We start from the raw sequence: 15,941 nt of genomic DNA on the forward strand, positions 1-15,941 counted from the left end.
GAAATATGCACCGACATATTTTTCTTGTCAGTACTGGTATTTTCAGTGTAACAAGTTTAAACTAGAGTTCTACTAGTATTTTTCAGTGTAACAAGTTTAAACCTTTCTTAGCTGTACCAGACTTGACGCTTGACGATGTACACAGCTCTGATGTCTCTGTGACTACTGTGAAACTAAACCTGTTTTTATTGCCAGCACCCTGAAATGCAAAAAAGAGGTCCAATTACCATATTAGCTATTCATTGCACTGTTTCTTGTGGACATAAGTCAGTGATGTCTGACATGGGGACGCTGTGTCTGTAGACTTTACCAAAATCAAAAACTAGAATTTCCTTTTAGAAGCACATATTAGCAATGAGAAACCGGCAAAAACTGGCCCTGGGGGTCTCACCTGTTCATGAACCTATGTATTGACTCTTTTGGAGCGGGGGGTTGAGAGAGTTCTAATTACTTTATTGCCCTGTGTCACACACTTGGTCAGGAAACTGAATCAGAAGGCCGAGGGCTGATGTTGACTGGGACTTCAGTTACAGAATAACTGTTTCAGTAAGTCTCTCAATAACATTTGCTCTAAAATGAAAAGAAAATGTTTTAGAAAAGCTACAGGTAACTAAAATTATCATTTATTTTCCTAAAATGGAGTCTCTCATGATTCAAAACAAACACATCATTGCTAGAGTCAATTTATAACTTGGAAACAGTATACTGAGGGATCGTAAAGTTTTTCTGTTAATTTCATTTTTTGTCTTACCTCTTTCTCCTGGTTTCCAGTCTGTTGACGCAGAAGTGGAAGGTTTGCTCGTTCCATCGATGTAGTGAAGCACAATCTTTATTTACTTTTAGGTCTTTTCTATTTTGAACTGATTTAGACTGGATCATATATTCAGCAAATAGGTCCTGCTGTAAAGAACTTACAATTCTGTCAGGTTACACAGTTCATTTATTAGGATTTCATGTGACAGATTAATATTAAGTTGATTATACCTTTAAAATATAAAAGGATGCATGTCTTTTTTTTAGATGTATTAACGCCTGAAAAACATACAGATTATTAATAACACCAGTAAACAAACCCCTGTGTTTTAATTGGCTTATTTAAGGTATCACCCCTAATGACGACAACCAATCAGCATCCACGGTTACGCCCCTCGGACACCCCCCCTGTTGACCCCATGACCTCCCTGCCCCCATGGCGCCATGACGCCCCTTAAGGTCAAAGGTCACCTGTCAAAAAGTTTGATTGAAGGCTGTATTTTAGTCTCTTCTGTCACGTCTGTCACGTGTGCTCAGTGTGAACCTGCTTTCATCTGTGAAGACCACAGGGCGCCAGTGGTGAATTTGCCAATCCTGGTGTTCTCTGACAAATGCCAAGCATCCTGCACGGTGTTGGGCTGTGAGCACAACCCTCATACCATCCTCATTGAGTTGGTTTCTAACCGTTTGTGCAGACACATGCACATTTGTGGCCTGCTGGAGGTCATTTTGCAGGGCTCTGGCAGTGCTCCTCCTGTTTCTCCTTGCACAAAGACGGAGGTAGCGGTCCTGCTGCTGGGTTGTTGCCCTCCTACGGCTCCTACAGCTGTGAAAATTGATTGTCAATTAGTGTTCCTAAGTGGACAGTTTGATTTCACAGAAGTTTGATTTACTTGGAGTTATATTGTGTTGTTTATGTCTTCCCTTTATGTTTTCAGCAGTGTACAATGGCTTCTCAAATGGTCTTGTAGGTGGCAATGTCGTGTTAGGTTTGCAGTTGTACCATAAGCTTTACATTTTAAATGATAACACACAAATGACTACGCGTGTTTTTTATAATTTTTAAAAAATTTGAGATATTGCTTCATAATCTAACCTTGCTGTAAACTCTTCAGCTTTATCCCTGAGCTATCCCTGATGCTGTTCATCAATGTTCTCTGAAAGTGGGGTTTATGACGTGACAACAGTCTGTGTTTTGTGAGATATTCAAAACTCCCATCAGTGCCCATAGAATTTTCCCCTTTCTTCTTTTTTTACATTCTGTAATTAACTAATTTATTAATTTATACATACCAGAATTTTTCTTTGAAGAATGGTGTTTGATTCAGTCCAGTAGGTGTGCTGAAAGCACTCTGCTGGGTTCAGATCTGATCACTGGCTCTCTGCTACAAATCGTATAAAATGTGTGTCGTTATATTAACAATAGTATCGACAGATATATCAAGTAAACAGAGATATAAATATGACATATTGTCTTAGCGAGCACACCACGTGACCGAACTCCTTGTATCATTTCAAGTATGAAAGCTGAGCAGCTTGATTTATATTTCACTTGGCTTTAAGGTTCCTGCTATTTCTAACACTACGCGAACGCAGCATTTACCTTGGGCGACACCGGCGCATGCGCGTGTCGATGAATTGAAGCGGCTGCTAGCTGTGTTTTAACTTGTCCTGTCACTCCCAGTTAAAGCTTCTTAAGATAATTGTGCCGAACCCAACTTGTCCTGCTAGATCTTCGTTGGCCACGGAATTAGACTGACTGAATGTTCTTCCTGTGATTCAACCAGGAAACTGGACCCGGTTCCTAGCTAACAGACCTGCACATTACTGTCCGGTATGTTCCGCTGCCACAACTAACAAACAGTTTTCCTCTCTTCCGTTATAACAAAGGCTATATTCAGACTGATTAATAGATTGTTCAACGAGTGTTTGGTTGCCATGTTTCTTTCTAAAATGGTTTTGCCGAACCGAAAGGGCTTCTGCTGTCAGCTTTATTAACGGAGTTCAAAGATCCAGCTAGCGTGTCCACGTTAGCAGTAACTTTACCGCTTCGCCCGTGTTCAGTGTTCTGGTTCTCAATGTTCTGGACTGACCTGCTGTTTAAAAGACTGTGTCTCTGTCCGGGTTCAACTCGAGGAAACTCACTGGAACTGCTAGGAAGCAAACGGGCTACAGTTTAAACTTCCTCTAATCGGAGTATCGAGCTAATCCCTTGAAGAGAAAAAGATTCAGGTTCATGTTTGTGGGCCAAGTTGAACCAGTTTTTAACATGACAGCAAGTATTTCAAATGTGCTTCTTGTTTACAGAATAAAATACAACACAACTTGTTTGGGATTTCGTTTCTGGAGACGCCATTGTGTAGTGATGTCAGTTTGTTTGCCTTTAAACGTTATTCTCATTCATTATTGCACTGATTTGTAGAAAGTATCTGTCACAGCAAAGTTGTTTTACAGGTTATAGTTATTTTTAACTGATAATAAAATACATAGTTACTATTATATTATTATATCATATTTATTATAATATTTCCCTTCTTTGTATTGATGCATCCCTTAAAATGCCAGTTTATTACACTGATGTTTGAAGGTATGTTATAAACATATTTATGGTTATGAATGCTTTTGCAAGGCACTGAATAATGCGTCACTGATTGCTATTGCCTTTTATTGCTAGCAATGAAACGACCAATATCTCAATGTGCTTAAAAATTTGTATATGTGGAAGAGACCAGTTTGTCTTCTTTAATTCCAGTTGATTTATACAGTGCATCAGTTATATATTTCTTTTTTAACATCATAATCTGATATGAAGAGAAGAGTGTTTTTTTCTTTTGTTGCAAGAGTGTGTGGGAGCATCATGTGGAGGAAGGCTTTGGCAGCGCTCCTGCTGGCTTTGGCTGTTGGCTACTTCTACGGTGGCCTGCCAAACTTCCAGACATCATCACAGAGCAACAGCAGCCTGGAGCAGGCCATTTCTGCTGCTTGGGAGGCTCTGATCACTTTACCGAGCAGGCAGTGGAGCAAAGTGGCAGTAGGGTGAGTTACACTGATCTGTCTGGGGTCACTGGGAGATACAGTTGAAATGTTTTTTCTGTTACTTGAAGCTGACATTCGACAGTTCTCCTGCTGTACATCGTGCATGTGTAGAGACGCTGCGGCAGCTCTGCTTTTGAGAAGGAATATGACATCATGAGTCAGCCTCTGCTCAGATGTCTCAGTTCAAAAAGCATGTGCACCAGCGAGGGATATTACACTGCTTCTAATGTACATATACACTCAGTTTTGGTAAAAGCCAACTACCTGAATCTGTGCTTCAGGTGGCAGAACCTGACAGGCTGAGCCAGAATGACCGCCTACAAGAAGGTGGAATATCTTGTGCCATGAGTTTTGATAACATTATCTTCCTCTCTTTGTAAAGGTGGTGTGTGAGAGCTTTGAGCACCCTGAGTGTGCTTAACTGTGATAAAGGACAGGGTTAAACTGTGCAAGATTCCAGCCTGGTTCTGTCCCTGAATAAAATATGTAGTTAGGCACTAGTGGCCTTTATTGTTCAATTTTGTTTTTTCCCCAATAGTGAGTTGTCAGGAAATGGGGTGGAGAGAAGGGGGAGGACATTCAGTAAACGTCAACAGGCCTGGACTCAAACCCGCTACAGCCTGCGTCAAGGACTAAGGCCTCCTCACATGGATCACACACTTTACCCCTGCACCACCGTCGCACCCCTGAATAAAATATTTATGACCCCACATGGACCCATTACATGTCACATGCTATGCTCTGTTGTTTTTCTTTGCATTTATTGTTTTAAGATGAAAAACTTGGACTGTTTTTGTTTTATTCTATTATTTCTTAATAAGGCTTTCCTTCCTTTTTTTTAATTTTTTTTTTACTAAAATCAGTTTATTCTTGACCAACCCCATGAACCTCACGGTGATGATTACTGCACTCAGGCTGAAATGACTCGTTGTCTTTTCCTTGTTTTGTTAAGCGTGAATGCCTGCGTTGACGTGGTCGTCTCCGGCGTGGGACTGCTGCAGGCTCTGGCTGTGGATCCTGGCACCGGCCGGGATCATGACGTCCTGAACTCAAAGGAGGACTTGAAGGAAACCTTCATCCACTACATGGAGCGTGGAGCCGCAGCAGAGCGTTTCTTCAGCGATAAGGAAGTGTTTCAGAGGATAGCTCGTGCAGCAGCAGAGTACCCCGGTGCGAAGGCAAGGCCATCTCACTCAGCAGTGTCTTGTTCTACTTTTTACTCCTTTTTCCCAGTGATGTTATTTGTAAGAAATGTTCACTTTTGTCCGTTCTTCAGCTGTATGTTGGAGGAAATGCTGCCCTCATTGGTCAGAAGTTTGCCACCAACCCAGATTTGATGGTACAAAAGCATATGCAGACCTGCAATAAACTCTGAAATGCATTTTATTCCATTCTTCAAATTAGACAGCAAAAATTCAATCATAAATTACATAAAAGTATCTACTGTAATTCAAAGTTCTGAACACTACAAACCTATAATTGTCTTTTTGTACAACAGGTTTTGTTGTGTGGGCCGGTCGGTCCTAAACTCCACGAGCTGCTGGACGAGCAGATCGTCGTTCCTCCAGAATCTCTTCAGGAGACAGACGAGTTTCACCTCATCCTGGAGTATAAAGCAGGTAGAGAGAAAATGAAGCTGCAGCTTAGTGCCTTGCAAACATTTCATACATCCCACATTTTTTGATGTGAAAAAGTACATTTGATTTTTCAAGTTTTAATGTACTTTATTGGGGGTTTTTCAACACATTAACACAAATAACATAATTGTGAAGTGGAAGGAAAATGATAAGAATCTGAAAAGTGTGATTATGCACCACTCTGATACAAGTTTAACAAATCCAGAAGTGACCTCATTAGTAAATAATCTACCTGTCTAATGACAACACAGTGCAGATGTTCTGTAAAGTTCTCAGAGGTTCGTAAACGAACATTAGTGGTCGAACAGTTCAGACAGGTGAAGTTTTGGAGAAGTTTAAATATCAAAAAGCACTGTTCAGCCCATCTTCTGAAAACAGAAACTGCAAACCTTCCAACCATGGCCATGCAGGTAAACTGACTGGCCTTGGAAGGAGAAGATTAATCAAATAAGCATACATATGCACAGCACACATAAAAGATCTGAGAACAATGAATCATTTTGCTTCCCCTTCACCATCCTGCACTACTTTGTGTTGGTCTGTCACATAAAATCCTAACAAAAAGAAAACTTTGTGGTTGTAATGTGACAAAATGTGGAAGACTTCAACAAGTGTAAATATTTTTTTTTTCGAGGCACTGTATTTTATTTCAGAGTTTTCCTGCAGCAGCTTTGTTTAATCCTCATTTTGGACTTTAGGTGAAAAGTGGGCTTCTATTCAGGCGCCACAAGCTAATCGCTTCATCTTCTCCCATGATGTGTCCAACGGGGCGATGAGCACCTTGGAGACTTTCGTGGCAAGCCTGGAGGAGTTCCAACCGGAGCTGGTTGTCCTTTCAGGGTTCCATATGATGGAGGGTCAGGGCAGAGAGCTGTGGGGGGAGCGACTGAAAGAGGTCAGGAGATGTTCTGAACAGGTTCTTTTAACTCCTGATTGTGTTTCCCTGTTCCTCTACAAATACTTGCCAAGTAATGGGCGACTTCCTTCCTCATTTGGATCACATGCTATTTAAAAGTACTCATCAACCTTTCTTTTTACCGCGTTTTGTCTGGTTACAACAACAAACTGACACATCTACATAAAGAAGTCCATAATTTTGATTCATGGCTTTCAAAAGTTTTTACAAATGACTGACTGAAATACAGACTTTGAACTTTCTTAAAAAAAACCTTCTGGACTTTTTTCTGATTTTTATTTATTTATTTATTTATTTTTTTTGTTTCCCTCCAGGCTGTAGCAACCATAGGTGATATTCCAAAAGACATTCCCATCCACCTGGAGCTGGCCAGCATGACTGATAAGGACTTTATGAACCGGATCATGCAGGAGGTAGATGTGAACGTCTGCAGTCATGGAGTCTGTCCCTGAGGAACCGTGCTTCACGTATCCCTAAGGAAAAGCTGTACATTTAATAAAGTGTTTCTTCCTGTTAGCAGGTCTTGCCTGTTGTCAGCTCCATCGGACTGAACGAGCAGGAGCTGCTTTTCCTCTCTCAGGCAGCGGAGGGCCCCCATGCTGCTCTGCCTGCATGGAAAGGCATCCCTGAGGTGGGGCGAGTCAGTGACATCCTCTTCTGGATCCTAGAGCAGCATGGCCGCACCGACCCATCTTCAGAATCTGATCTCACTCGCATCCACTTCCACACGCTGGCCTACCATATTTTAGCAACAGTGGATGGTTACTGGGGGAACCAGGCAGCAGCTGTGATGGCAGGGGCCCGGGTTGCCAGCAGCCAGGCCTGTGGCCTCCAGGCTGTGGACATTAGCAAGGTGGAGCTCAAGGCCCCGCTGGAGTTTCACAGCTCTCACTCTGGGCTAGGAGAGCAGCTGTCCCTGAACCCAGAGGAGCCCGTTACCGTGTGGCATCGGGGAAACATCACCTTCCATCTGAGTCCGGTGCTGGTCTGCAAAAGACCCCTTCGGACAGTGGGGCTTGGGGATGCCATCTCAGCTGAGGGGCTAGTTTACTCAGAAATAACAAGCCAGCAGCCCTTTTAAGGCTCGTTCAGCCTGCCTCTCGGTGCGCCTGGACAATGTTGATGGAAAGAACTAAACACAGCCTCTCTAAACTCTCAACCTGCAGCTCTGGTTGTCTCTGAGCCAGTTTAGACATTTGTGTCCTGATTCAGGTTCCTTTGTCCCAAAGATCTGGTATGTTTAAGCGATGTCTCCCATCAGTCTGCCCCCCCCACCCCAAAAAAAAAAAAAAGGCAGGCAGAACTGGACCTCTGTGAGCCGCCATGCGGCCGGACTCAATGCACGAAGCCATCCTCCCAAACTCCAAAGAGTTTAATCGTCACAGCTACTTTACCTTGACCTGCATATCTTTAGTATGCTGTGCCTTCAATAAGAACCAGAAATATTATTAAGTCCTTTATTCGTATTTTCTAGAAAAACCGTATAAAACTTCAGATTAGTTACCGTTTGTCTTAGGTACTGTTTAAACTTGAAACTGTGTAGTAGAATGTAGTTGAATTTCTAGAAACTCTTTTGGTGTGTTCACATCTAATATTTACTTGAAACTTCTCTCTCTCATTATTTCCAGGTCTAGATAAGTATGGAAAAGGTGTTTGCTTCAATGCTTTAGTCCTTATTCTATAAAGTACACAATTAAGAAGAACATCAAAATTTTGTTAAAGATTATAGGTATCAAAAGTATTAAAGGATATGTATTCAGTTTAGGATAATCTATTGAAGATTTTATAGTCTAGGTCTCATAGATTTGGAAATATTATTTCACACCCAAACGAAGAAAAGCAGTGAAATAGCCCTTCGTTAACAACACAATGCTCAACATTGTGATGTTTTATAAATTATAAAACGTACAAATAATAAAATCTCACCAAGTAAGGGTGTTGTCCTTAAATGTTCAGGACAAATCTTGAAACTTGCCTGAAAAAGTATGGAAAGGTAAATTGGAAAATACGTAGGATCCCTTTCTGTCTTTTCATTGTATGACCAAAACACTCCCTGCATAGAAAACGTTTTATAAGGCAATAGCAGTTTCTTTTAATTAGATTTTTTTTAGATAAATTGTATACTAGTATAGATACAACACAGCTATTTTAAATGTTATTCTGAAGCGGGTTGTTTATTGGCTTAATATCTGTTTATATTCCAGTGCCAGCTAATTAACCTGAAGGTTCTCTCGTGAACTTCGCACAACGGCGTTAATTAATAACGGCTGTGTATGGGTGTTTTTTTTCCCTTTTTGAGAAGAGACAGTTATGTAACACAATTTATGGAATAATGATGTTGAATTACAAAGATTCTCACACAAGAATATTTCTTGGCTGTAAACTTAATGAATACATGCATCATGTTTGGCAAACAAAACACTTTGTTTACCTCTGATTGCCTCCTAAGGCATGCAATAATCATAGTCTTAATGCAAGCTTATAGCAAAGGGTTCGTAGTGTTCGGGTTCAGAAAAAGTGATTCTTTGCACTAGGAAGGTAGGTGGCAGGTGAGCCTATGGAGGTGAATGTAACCTTGACCTCCTGTTTATTTTTGTTCTGTTATGCAAGCACAATCTGTTCATCTAGACTCATTTTTGTTGTCAGTGTAGTGTTTGTAACGTGGAGCAAGCTTCGTTCCCTTCTAGCTTATTAAAATATGGATGGAAGAGGATGTGTTGTTTGGGTTCTTTCATGTAGGTTTTAATGTTTAAGCTGTTAGTCTTATTATGTTGTCTTAATATGTTTAATAAATGGGATTTTTCTCCCCAATTTTTAGTTTTTTCAAAACAGAAAGATTTAAAGATAATGAAGATCCCTAATAATGTTTGGAATAACATGTTTTAAGTAAATGCACATTTGCTTGCAAAAGTATTCATATACCCCAGATTTATTTTTTGCACGCCAAGACCACAAACTACCATGATGTTAAAATGGGATTTTGAGTGATAGACCAATGAAGGTAGTTTAGAAAGAAAGAAAATGACATTGGTTTTCCCGTTTTTTTTAAACACAAGTTTGTATTCAAACCCTTTACTCTGATACCCTTTCACAGATTTGTATCCAATTAAGAGGTCACCTAATTAGTAAAGAGAAGTAGCAATGATTAGCACTACATAATAAACTAAACTACTGTATAATGTGTAAACCTGTCTCATTCATTTGTCACCATGCAGAAAAGTTTAAACATGTATGACCTTTTTGTGTTGACACCACACTGGCTACAGATGTCACTCAAGTCTAGTTACAATTTGTTGTGTTTATTTTCTTTACAGAAAGAGGAAGAGTTTTGTATGTAAACATCTGTTTTTGTTAGGCAGAATTCAGTTTTTGCATTCAAATCTTGTTTACTTAGGCCCAGAATGATTTACTCTCAAAGTTTCACATCTACATCATCCTCCAGGATTTTTCTGTTAGTTGATACCAAGATTAGCAGTTTAAGCAATGTACAAGTTGAGAAATGCCTTATGAAAGTATGAGTGCGTACTTAGACCCTAGGGCTTAAGGTGTTAAAAGTCATGTTTGCCATTTGCCACAAGCCATGCAGGGGTGCAGCAAACATTTGGAAAAAGGCACTCTGGTCAAATTGAACTTTTCTGGAGTTAATGCTATGTAACACCATCCTCATAATAACAAATGGTGGTGGTGGCAGCATAATGTTGGGGATTCTTTTCTGCATAATATGAGCTACAACAACAGTTAATTTCCCTTCAGTATTAATACTGTAGTTTAGAAATAAATTGTTTGATAGATAAAAATAAAGAAAACATGATAGAGGTTAGCAGTGCAGCTGTAATTTTCCAGAAAGGTGGTTCCAAAAAGGACTAACTCAGGGGGCTGAATATGATACTCTTTACATTGTAATTCATGAAAAAAGAAAGGAAAACTATCTTTTTCCACTCATTTGGCAATTATGTTGCAACATTATGTAGGTCTATCAAATAAAATCCTAATAACATACACGGATGTGTGTGTTTTTAATGTAAGAAACTGTAGAAGCGGAACTGGAGAAGGCTGTGTAGTTAAAGGGGTATAAATACTCTGTAGTATATATTAGGTACAGTAAAGAACTTGTAAAGTGTAGCTTTAGATATTTGGCAAACTGCTTCATTATCATTTGGGTGAGAGAAGAAAAATAATAAAATGCCACCACTGCACAACATTGCCCTATAATTAATAGTGATGCTTCTGCTTCTCACAAAACGCTGTTACGCGTCTGCATCCGATTGGTTAAAACACTGAAATGTGATCCAATCAGAGCAGCAATATCCTGCCCCTGCGACCATGAGGCAGCGCCGCCTGGATTCTGGAGGTCGCAGTCCCCACCCTAAAGCCCACATCTCCGTCCCTCCCCCGGAGCTTATATAAGCTAGCACAGCCAACAGTTTGTCTTTGGGTGAAGCCTTTTTTCTCCTCTCTTGTTGATGGTGAGGTTCTGTGAAAGAAGGATGAAGTTTTTTGTAGCTGTTACTGTCATTGTGGGATCACTGATTTTTCTCGGTTTCCCGAATGGCTCATCGGCTGACGAGAAGAAGAAAGGCCCCAAAGTTACTGCAAAGGTATGAGATAGCTGCAGGGTAGCTTCTTAAAGAGGAAAAAACAAGGGCTTTTCCTCTTTGCTAACCGGCAGCTTGGGAAGCCACGTCACAGAGAAGGTAGCCTCTTCGTCTTTTGCTGTAAGCTATTGGTCAGCTGCTAACGATGGTTAGCTTCCGGCAATGCCTCTAAGTAATGAAGCTAACTTTGTAGTTAAAGCTAACGGAGATAAAGACAAGAAATTGAACTCATTCTGTCCATTAGATCCGGGCCAGAAGAAATGAATTGGACACGTATTTGGTTCCACCATGGCTCAGGTGTTGACCCTGGCCTTGTGTCGGGGTGCAGCAGATTGTCCACGTCTGCACATTCAATTAACCAGAGGGAGCTGATCTCTAGTTGAGCTTAAAAAGGGTTATTGTTACCTTTTTATCCCCTTCCTTATAGTAGGATTAAATGGAAAGCAGAGTTGGAAGGCAAGGATTGAATCTGAAATTTTATATATAACCTTAAACCTTATAAAGAACCTTAAGTTCCTTTCAAAGCGACCTTCTGTTTACATTTCTTGTTGTTTGTGCATTAAAATGTTAGTCTGTAAAATAATCTGTAAAAAGTATATTCTTTTTCCTGTTGAGTCCTGACGTCTGAAAGAAATCACCCTACTGATGCAAAAAAATAAAAGTAGAGGGGAACAAATTCTCTGACTCAGTTTATTGACCCCCAAGAAGTCAATAATTTATTGGAGAAATTTCTATGCAGTTATGTGTTATGAGGTGTTTCTATTGGCTCTGTACACCTACAGAGAATTAATTTTTGCTAAGTAGTTCAAGCTCAAACAATTTCAAAATCTTGCCAAATAGTCCAAGTTGCTATACAAGTAGGCCTAAACGCCCAATTTTAGTCTCATTTGACTAGAGCAGATTCCTCCAGATGTTTGCTGTGGCCCCTATATGCCTTGTGGCAAGCTGCAACAATACCATTTGTCTCAGGTCTTGTATGAAGGTTGGATTTTTGAATTGCGTAACTTACAGAGAGCACACGAGTTCTGGTCTGTCACAAAATCCTAATGAAATACATTAGTTTGTGGAGGTCTAGTGACAAAATACAGGTCCTTCTCAAAATATTAGCATATTGTGATAAAGCTCATTATTTTCCATAATGTAATGATGAAAATTTAACATTCATATATTTTAGATTCATTGCACACTAACTGAAATATTTCAGGTTTTGTATTGTTTTAAAACGGATGATTTTGGCATACAGCTCATGAAAACCCAAAATTCCTATCTCACAAAATTAGCATATTTCATCCGACCAATAAAAGAAAAGTGTTTTTAATACAAAAAACGTCAACCTTCAAATAATCATGTACAGTTATGCACTCAATACTTGGTCGGGAATCCTTTGGCAGAAATGACTGCTTCAATGCGGCGTGGCATGGAGGCCCAGGATGGGCCGATAGCGGCCTTTAGCTCATCCAGAGTGTTGGGTCTTGAGTCTCTCAACGTTCTCTTCACAATATCCCACAGATTCTCTATGGGGTTCAGGTCAGGAGAGTTGGCAGGCCAATTGAGCACAGTGATACCATGGTCAGTAAACCATTTACCAGTGGTTTTGGCACTGTGAGCAGGTGCCAGGTCGTGCTGAAAAATGAAATCTTCATCTCCATAAAGCTTTTCAGCAGATGGAAGCATGAAGTGCTCCAAAATCTCCTGATAGCTAGCTGCATTGACCCTGCCCTTGATAAAACACAGTGGATCAACACCAGCAGCTGACACGGCACCCCAGACCATCATTGACTGTGGGTACTTGACACTGGACTTCTGGCATTTTGGCATTTCCTTCTCCCCAGTCTTCCTCCAGCCTCTGGCACCTTGATTTCCGAATGACATGCAGAATTTGCTTTCATCCGAAAAAAGTACTTTGGACCACTGAGCAACAGTCCATTGCTGCATCTCTGTAGCCCAGGTCAGGCGCTTCTGCTGCTGTTTCTGGTTCAAAAGTGGCTTGACCTGGGGAATGCGGCACCTGTAGCCCATTTCCTGCACACGCCTGTGCACGGTGGCTCTGGATGTTTCTACTCCAGACTCAGTCCACTGCTTCTGCAGGTCCCCCAAGGTCTGGAATCGGCCCTTCTCCACAATCTTCCTCAGGGTCCGGTCACCTCTTCTCGTTGTGCAGCGTTTTCTGCCACACTTTTTCCTTCCCACAGACTTCCCACTGAGGTGCCTTGATACAGCACTATGGGAACAGCCTATTCGTTCAGAAATTTCTTTCTGTGTCTTACCCTCTTGCTTGAGGGTGTCAATAGTGGCCTTCTGGACAGCAGTCAGGTCGGCAGTCTTACCCATGATTGGGGTTTTGAGTAATAAACCAGGCTGGGAGTTTTAAAGGCCTCAGGAATCTTTTGCAGGTGTTTAGAGTTAACTCGTTGATTCAGATGATTAGGTTCATAGCTCGTTTAGAGACCCTTTTAATGATATGCTAATTTTGTGAGATAGAAATTTTGGGTTTTCATTAGCTGTATGCCACAATCATCCGTTTTAAGACAATAAAAGACCTGAAATATTTCAGTTAGTGTGCAATGAATCTAAAATATGTTAATGTTAAATTTTCATCATTACATTATGGAAAATAATTAGCTTTATCACAATATGCTAATATTTTGAGAAGCACCTGTATGGAAGAGTCTAAAGCACATTGTGCGTATGTGATTCATGAATAACTGACTTAAATTGGCTTTTTTCAGTCATTTTCAATCTAGTCTCTGTTAAGAACATTTTTGGAGACCTTTTGCTCAGTCGTATCCCAGCTCACCAATACCGCCTCAGACTTTGTGTCCCGTGGTGGTATGTTTGTGGCAACCTAACGTTGGATCTCTCTGCTGTAGGTGTACTTTGACATCAGAATTGGAGACGAAGATGTGGGAAGGGTCGTCATTGGTGTCTTTGGGAAAACTGTTCCCAAAACCGTTGACAACTTTGTCGCCCTGGCAACCGGAGAAGTGAGCAATATGGAGACCCATCATTGTTTTTATATATATATATATATATATATATATATACACACACAGCTGGTATAATTTTTAAAGTTTTGAACATTGTTTACAGTGCTGTTTGCTTTTGTTAAACAGAAAGGATTTGGTTACAAGGGCAGTAAATTCCACAGAGTCATCAAACAGTTTATGATCCAGGGTGGAGACTTCACCCGAGGAGATGGCACTGGAGGTAACCGCTAAACTGTATCATCTGCATCTCTACTTGCTACATCAGAACTGGCTGCAGAATGATGAGACATAGTTGAGGTTCATTTTTTGGAAAGGATATTTAGATGTGTAAAGAGTCAAAAAAGGTACTATTTAGTCATGTTTTGAGATACAAAATGAAATGGTTAAGTAAAATAAATTCAATGCAAAGTCTGTTAGATGTTTTAAAACCTTTTCTTTTCTGCATGAAGGCAAGAGCATCTATGGAGACCGTTTCCCTGATGAGAACTTCAAGCTGAAGCACTACGGCCCTGGCTGGCTCAGCATGGCCAATGCTGGCAAAGACACCAACGGCTCCCAGTTCTTCATCACCACGGTCCAAACTCCATGGTTGGACGGCAAACACGTCGTCTTCGGAAAAATTCTGGAGGGCATGGTGAGTATCGGCAGGAAAAACAGCATAACTGCACAGGCCTCTGTTTTAAAAAAAAAAAAAATTGTATTCTATGCAGAGCAGTCATGATCAGCCTGATCTAGGGAATAATGTGCAAGTGCTGATAGCATAAAATTCCCAGGCTTTTCAAAACAAACGATCCTTCTAAATAAAATTGAATACATTTAGTTTTTTGAAATCTTCCTACTTTCCTCCGTTAGGATGTAGTCACAAAAATTGAGAACACGAAGACAGACGGGCGCGACAAACCTCTCAAAGACGTCACCATCCACGACTGTGGCAAAATCGAGGTGGAGAAGCCTTTCGCAGTGGCAAAGGAGTAGAGCGCAACTCGTTGGAACAGCGGGGAATCGTACTGGGGCAGGATGTTGGAGGAATGGTGCAGGCTACTTTGTTTTATCAGTAATAACACTGCAGTCCGAGAGGAAACGGAGCACATTCTGCAATGGGGCACCAGAAACCGCATTAATGCAATCATGGGTCTGGGTCCATTTTACCAACAAACATTCCAAGGTGCACTTAACTGTTCATTGTTGGTATTTTGTAAAAAAAAATGAAACAAAATGGGAAATAAAGGTTTCAGATTTTGTTAAATCTGTGTCAGCTTTATGTTTGAATACAAATGCATTTTGTTACTGGTGTAAAATTGTATGATGTTACATTGTGCAGTTTGGTTACTATTGGCCATTACATGGTTGGGGACCTAGAGGGTGCTGATTAAAAACTGTCATACTGAACACTTCAACTAGAAACGAGTTGGAAACCAGAATCTCAACACACTGCAGACTTCAGGTTTATTAAACTGGCTTACTTTGTAAATATTTTAATAAGCAGGAGAGAAAAGAAGGGAAAGTGACTAATGGTGAATTTGACAAGGTATCACTTTAACCTTTTGCTTAAACGACTCCAGCTTCACAACATAAAGTAATTAAAAAGCTGAAGGCATTTTAACCCTCGTCACACTCCAGTCCTCGAGGGCTGGTGCCCTGCAATTTTTAGATGCATCTCTGCTTCAACGCACTTGAACCAAATATTAGGTAATCAGCAGGACACAGGAGAACTTGACTGAACACTAAGGAGGATATTTACCCATTTAATTCAGGTGTGTTGGACCAGGGACACATCTAAAAGTTGCAGGACACCTGCCCTCAAGGACTGGCGTTAGACACTCCAGCTTTATGACGTTATGCTGCCCTCAAGTAATGAACCCAGTTTTGACCTGTCACGTTTCCAAAGAGCATCCTTTTTCACAATGCAATAAAAAAAACTGTTTGTAGGAAAAACTGATGAACCAGTGATGCATGTTAGAATGGAGTTAAAGTATGGTGTCATATGCTCAACACACTTAAATGAGTGTGTGTGTGT

At 40.6% G+C, this 15,941-nt stretch overlaps 2 protein-coding genes and 1 long non-coding RNA gene across 5 annotated transcripts; 2 read left to right on the forward strand and 1 right to left on the reverse strand.

Annotated features, from left to right (window-relative positions):
- Positions 1 to 1,521: 1,521 nt before the first annotated feature.
- On the reverse strand, positions 1,522 to 2,491 carry LOC124883463. The gene is made up of 3 exons (XR_007042212.1): positions 2,357 to 2,491; positions 2,047 to 2,138; positions 1,522 to 1,579 (listed from the first exon to the last, which is right to left on the reverse strand). It is a non-coding gene; the product is annotated as an uncharacterized LOC124883463 (long non-coding RNA).
- adpgk (ADP-dependent glucokinase) lies at positions 2,391 to 9,529 on the forward strand. 3 transcript variants are annotated; one of them, XM_047390543.1, is made up of 8 exons: positions 2,391 to 2,587; positions 3,595 to 3,789; positions 4,742 to 4,967; positions 5,066 to 5,128; positions 5,288 to 5,408; positions 6,125 to 6,321; positions 6,657 to 6,755; positions 6,860 to 9,529. In XM_047390543.1, the coding sequence occupies exons 2-8, from the start codon at positions 3,611 to 3,613 to the stop codon at positions 7,421 to 7,423; spliced, it is 1,449 nt and encodes a 482-aa protein (XP_047246499.1). In that variant the 5' UTR covers positions 2,391 to 2,587; positions 3,595 to 3,610; the 3' UTR covers positions 7,424 to 9,529. The 3 variants fall into 3 exon arrangements, with proteins under 3 accessions (XP_047246499.1, XP_047246496.1, XP_047246497.1); XM_047390540.1 differs by lacking the exon at positions 2,391 to 2,587 and having other exon boundaries at positions 2,595 to 3,789; XM_047390541.1 differs by lacking the exon at positions 2,391 to 2,587 and having other exon boundaries at positions 2,595 to 3,789; positions 6,863 to 9,529.
- A 1,160-nt stretch (positions 9,530 to 10,689) lies between these two features.
- Positions 10,690 to 15,170, forward strand: ppib (peptidylprolyl isomerase B (cyclophilin B)). The gene is made up of 5 exons (XM_047390555.1): positions 10,690 to 10,940; positions 13,808 to 13,921; positions 14,051 to 14,144; positions 14,374 to 14,558; positions 14,777 to 15,170. Exons 1-5 carry the CDS (start codon positions 10,806 to 10,808, stop codon positions 14,897 to 14,899), a joined length of 651 nt encoding a protein of 216 aa, XP_047246511.1. The 5' UTR covers positions 10,690 to 10,805; the 3' UTR covers positions 14,900 to 15,170.
- Positions 15,171 to 15,941: the final 771 nt, after the last annotated feature.

This window comes from Girardinichthys multiradiatus, chromosome 2, assembly GCF_021462225.1.
Source record: "Girardinichthys multiradiatus isolate DD_20200921_A chromosome 2, DD_fGirMul_XY1, whole genome shotgun sequence".
Taxonomy (NCBI): Eukaryota; Metazoa; Chordata; class Actinopteri; order Cyprinodontiformes; family Goodeidae; genus Girardinichthys; species Girardinichthys multiradiatus.

Coding starts and splice junctions, on each gene's coding strand:
- adpgk (XM_047390540.1), top strand. CDS start 3,560: ATGAAGAGAAGAGTGTTTTTTTCTTTTGTTGCAAGAGTGTGTGGGAGC. Junction 4,968..5,065: donor CAGAGTACCCCGGTGCGAAG/GCAAGGCCATCT, acceptor TCCGTTCTTCAG/CTGTATGTTGGAGGAAATGC. Junction 5,409..6,124: donor CATCCTGGAGTATAAAGCAG/GTAGAGAGAAAA, acceptor TTTGGACTTTAG/GTGAAAAGTGGGCTTCTATT.
- ppib (XM_047390555.1), top strand. CDS start 10,806: ATGGTGAGGTTCTGTGAAAGAAGGATGAAGTTTTTTGTAGCTGTTACT. Junction 13,922..14,050: donor TCGCCCTGGCAACCGGAGAA/GTGAGCAATATG, acceptor TTTGTTAAACAG/AAAGGATTTGGTTACAAGGG. Junction 14,559..14,776: donor GAAAAATTCTGGAGGGCATG/GTGAGTATCGGC, acceptor TTCCTCCGTTAG/GATGTAGTCACAAAAATTGA.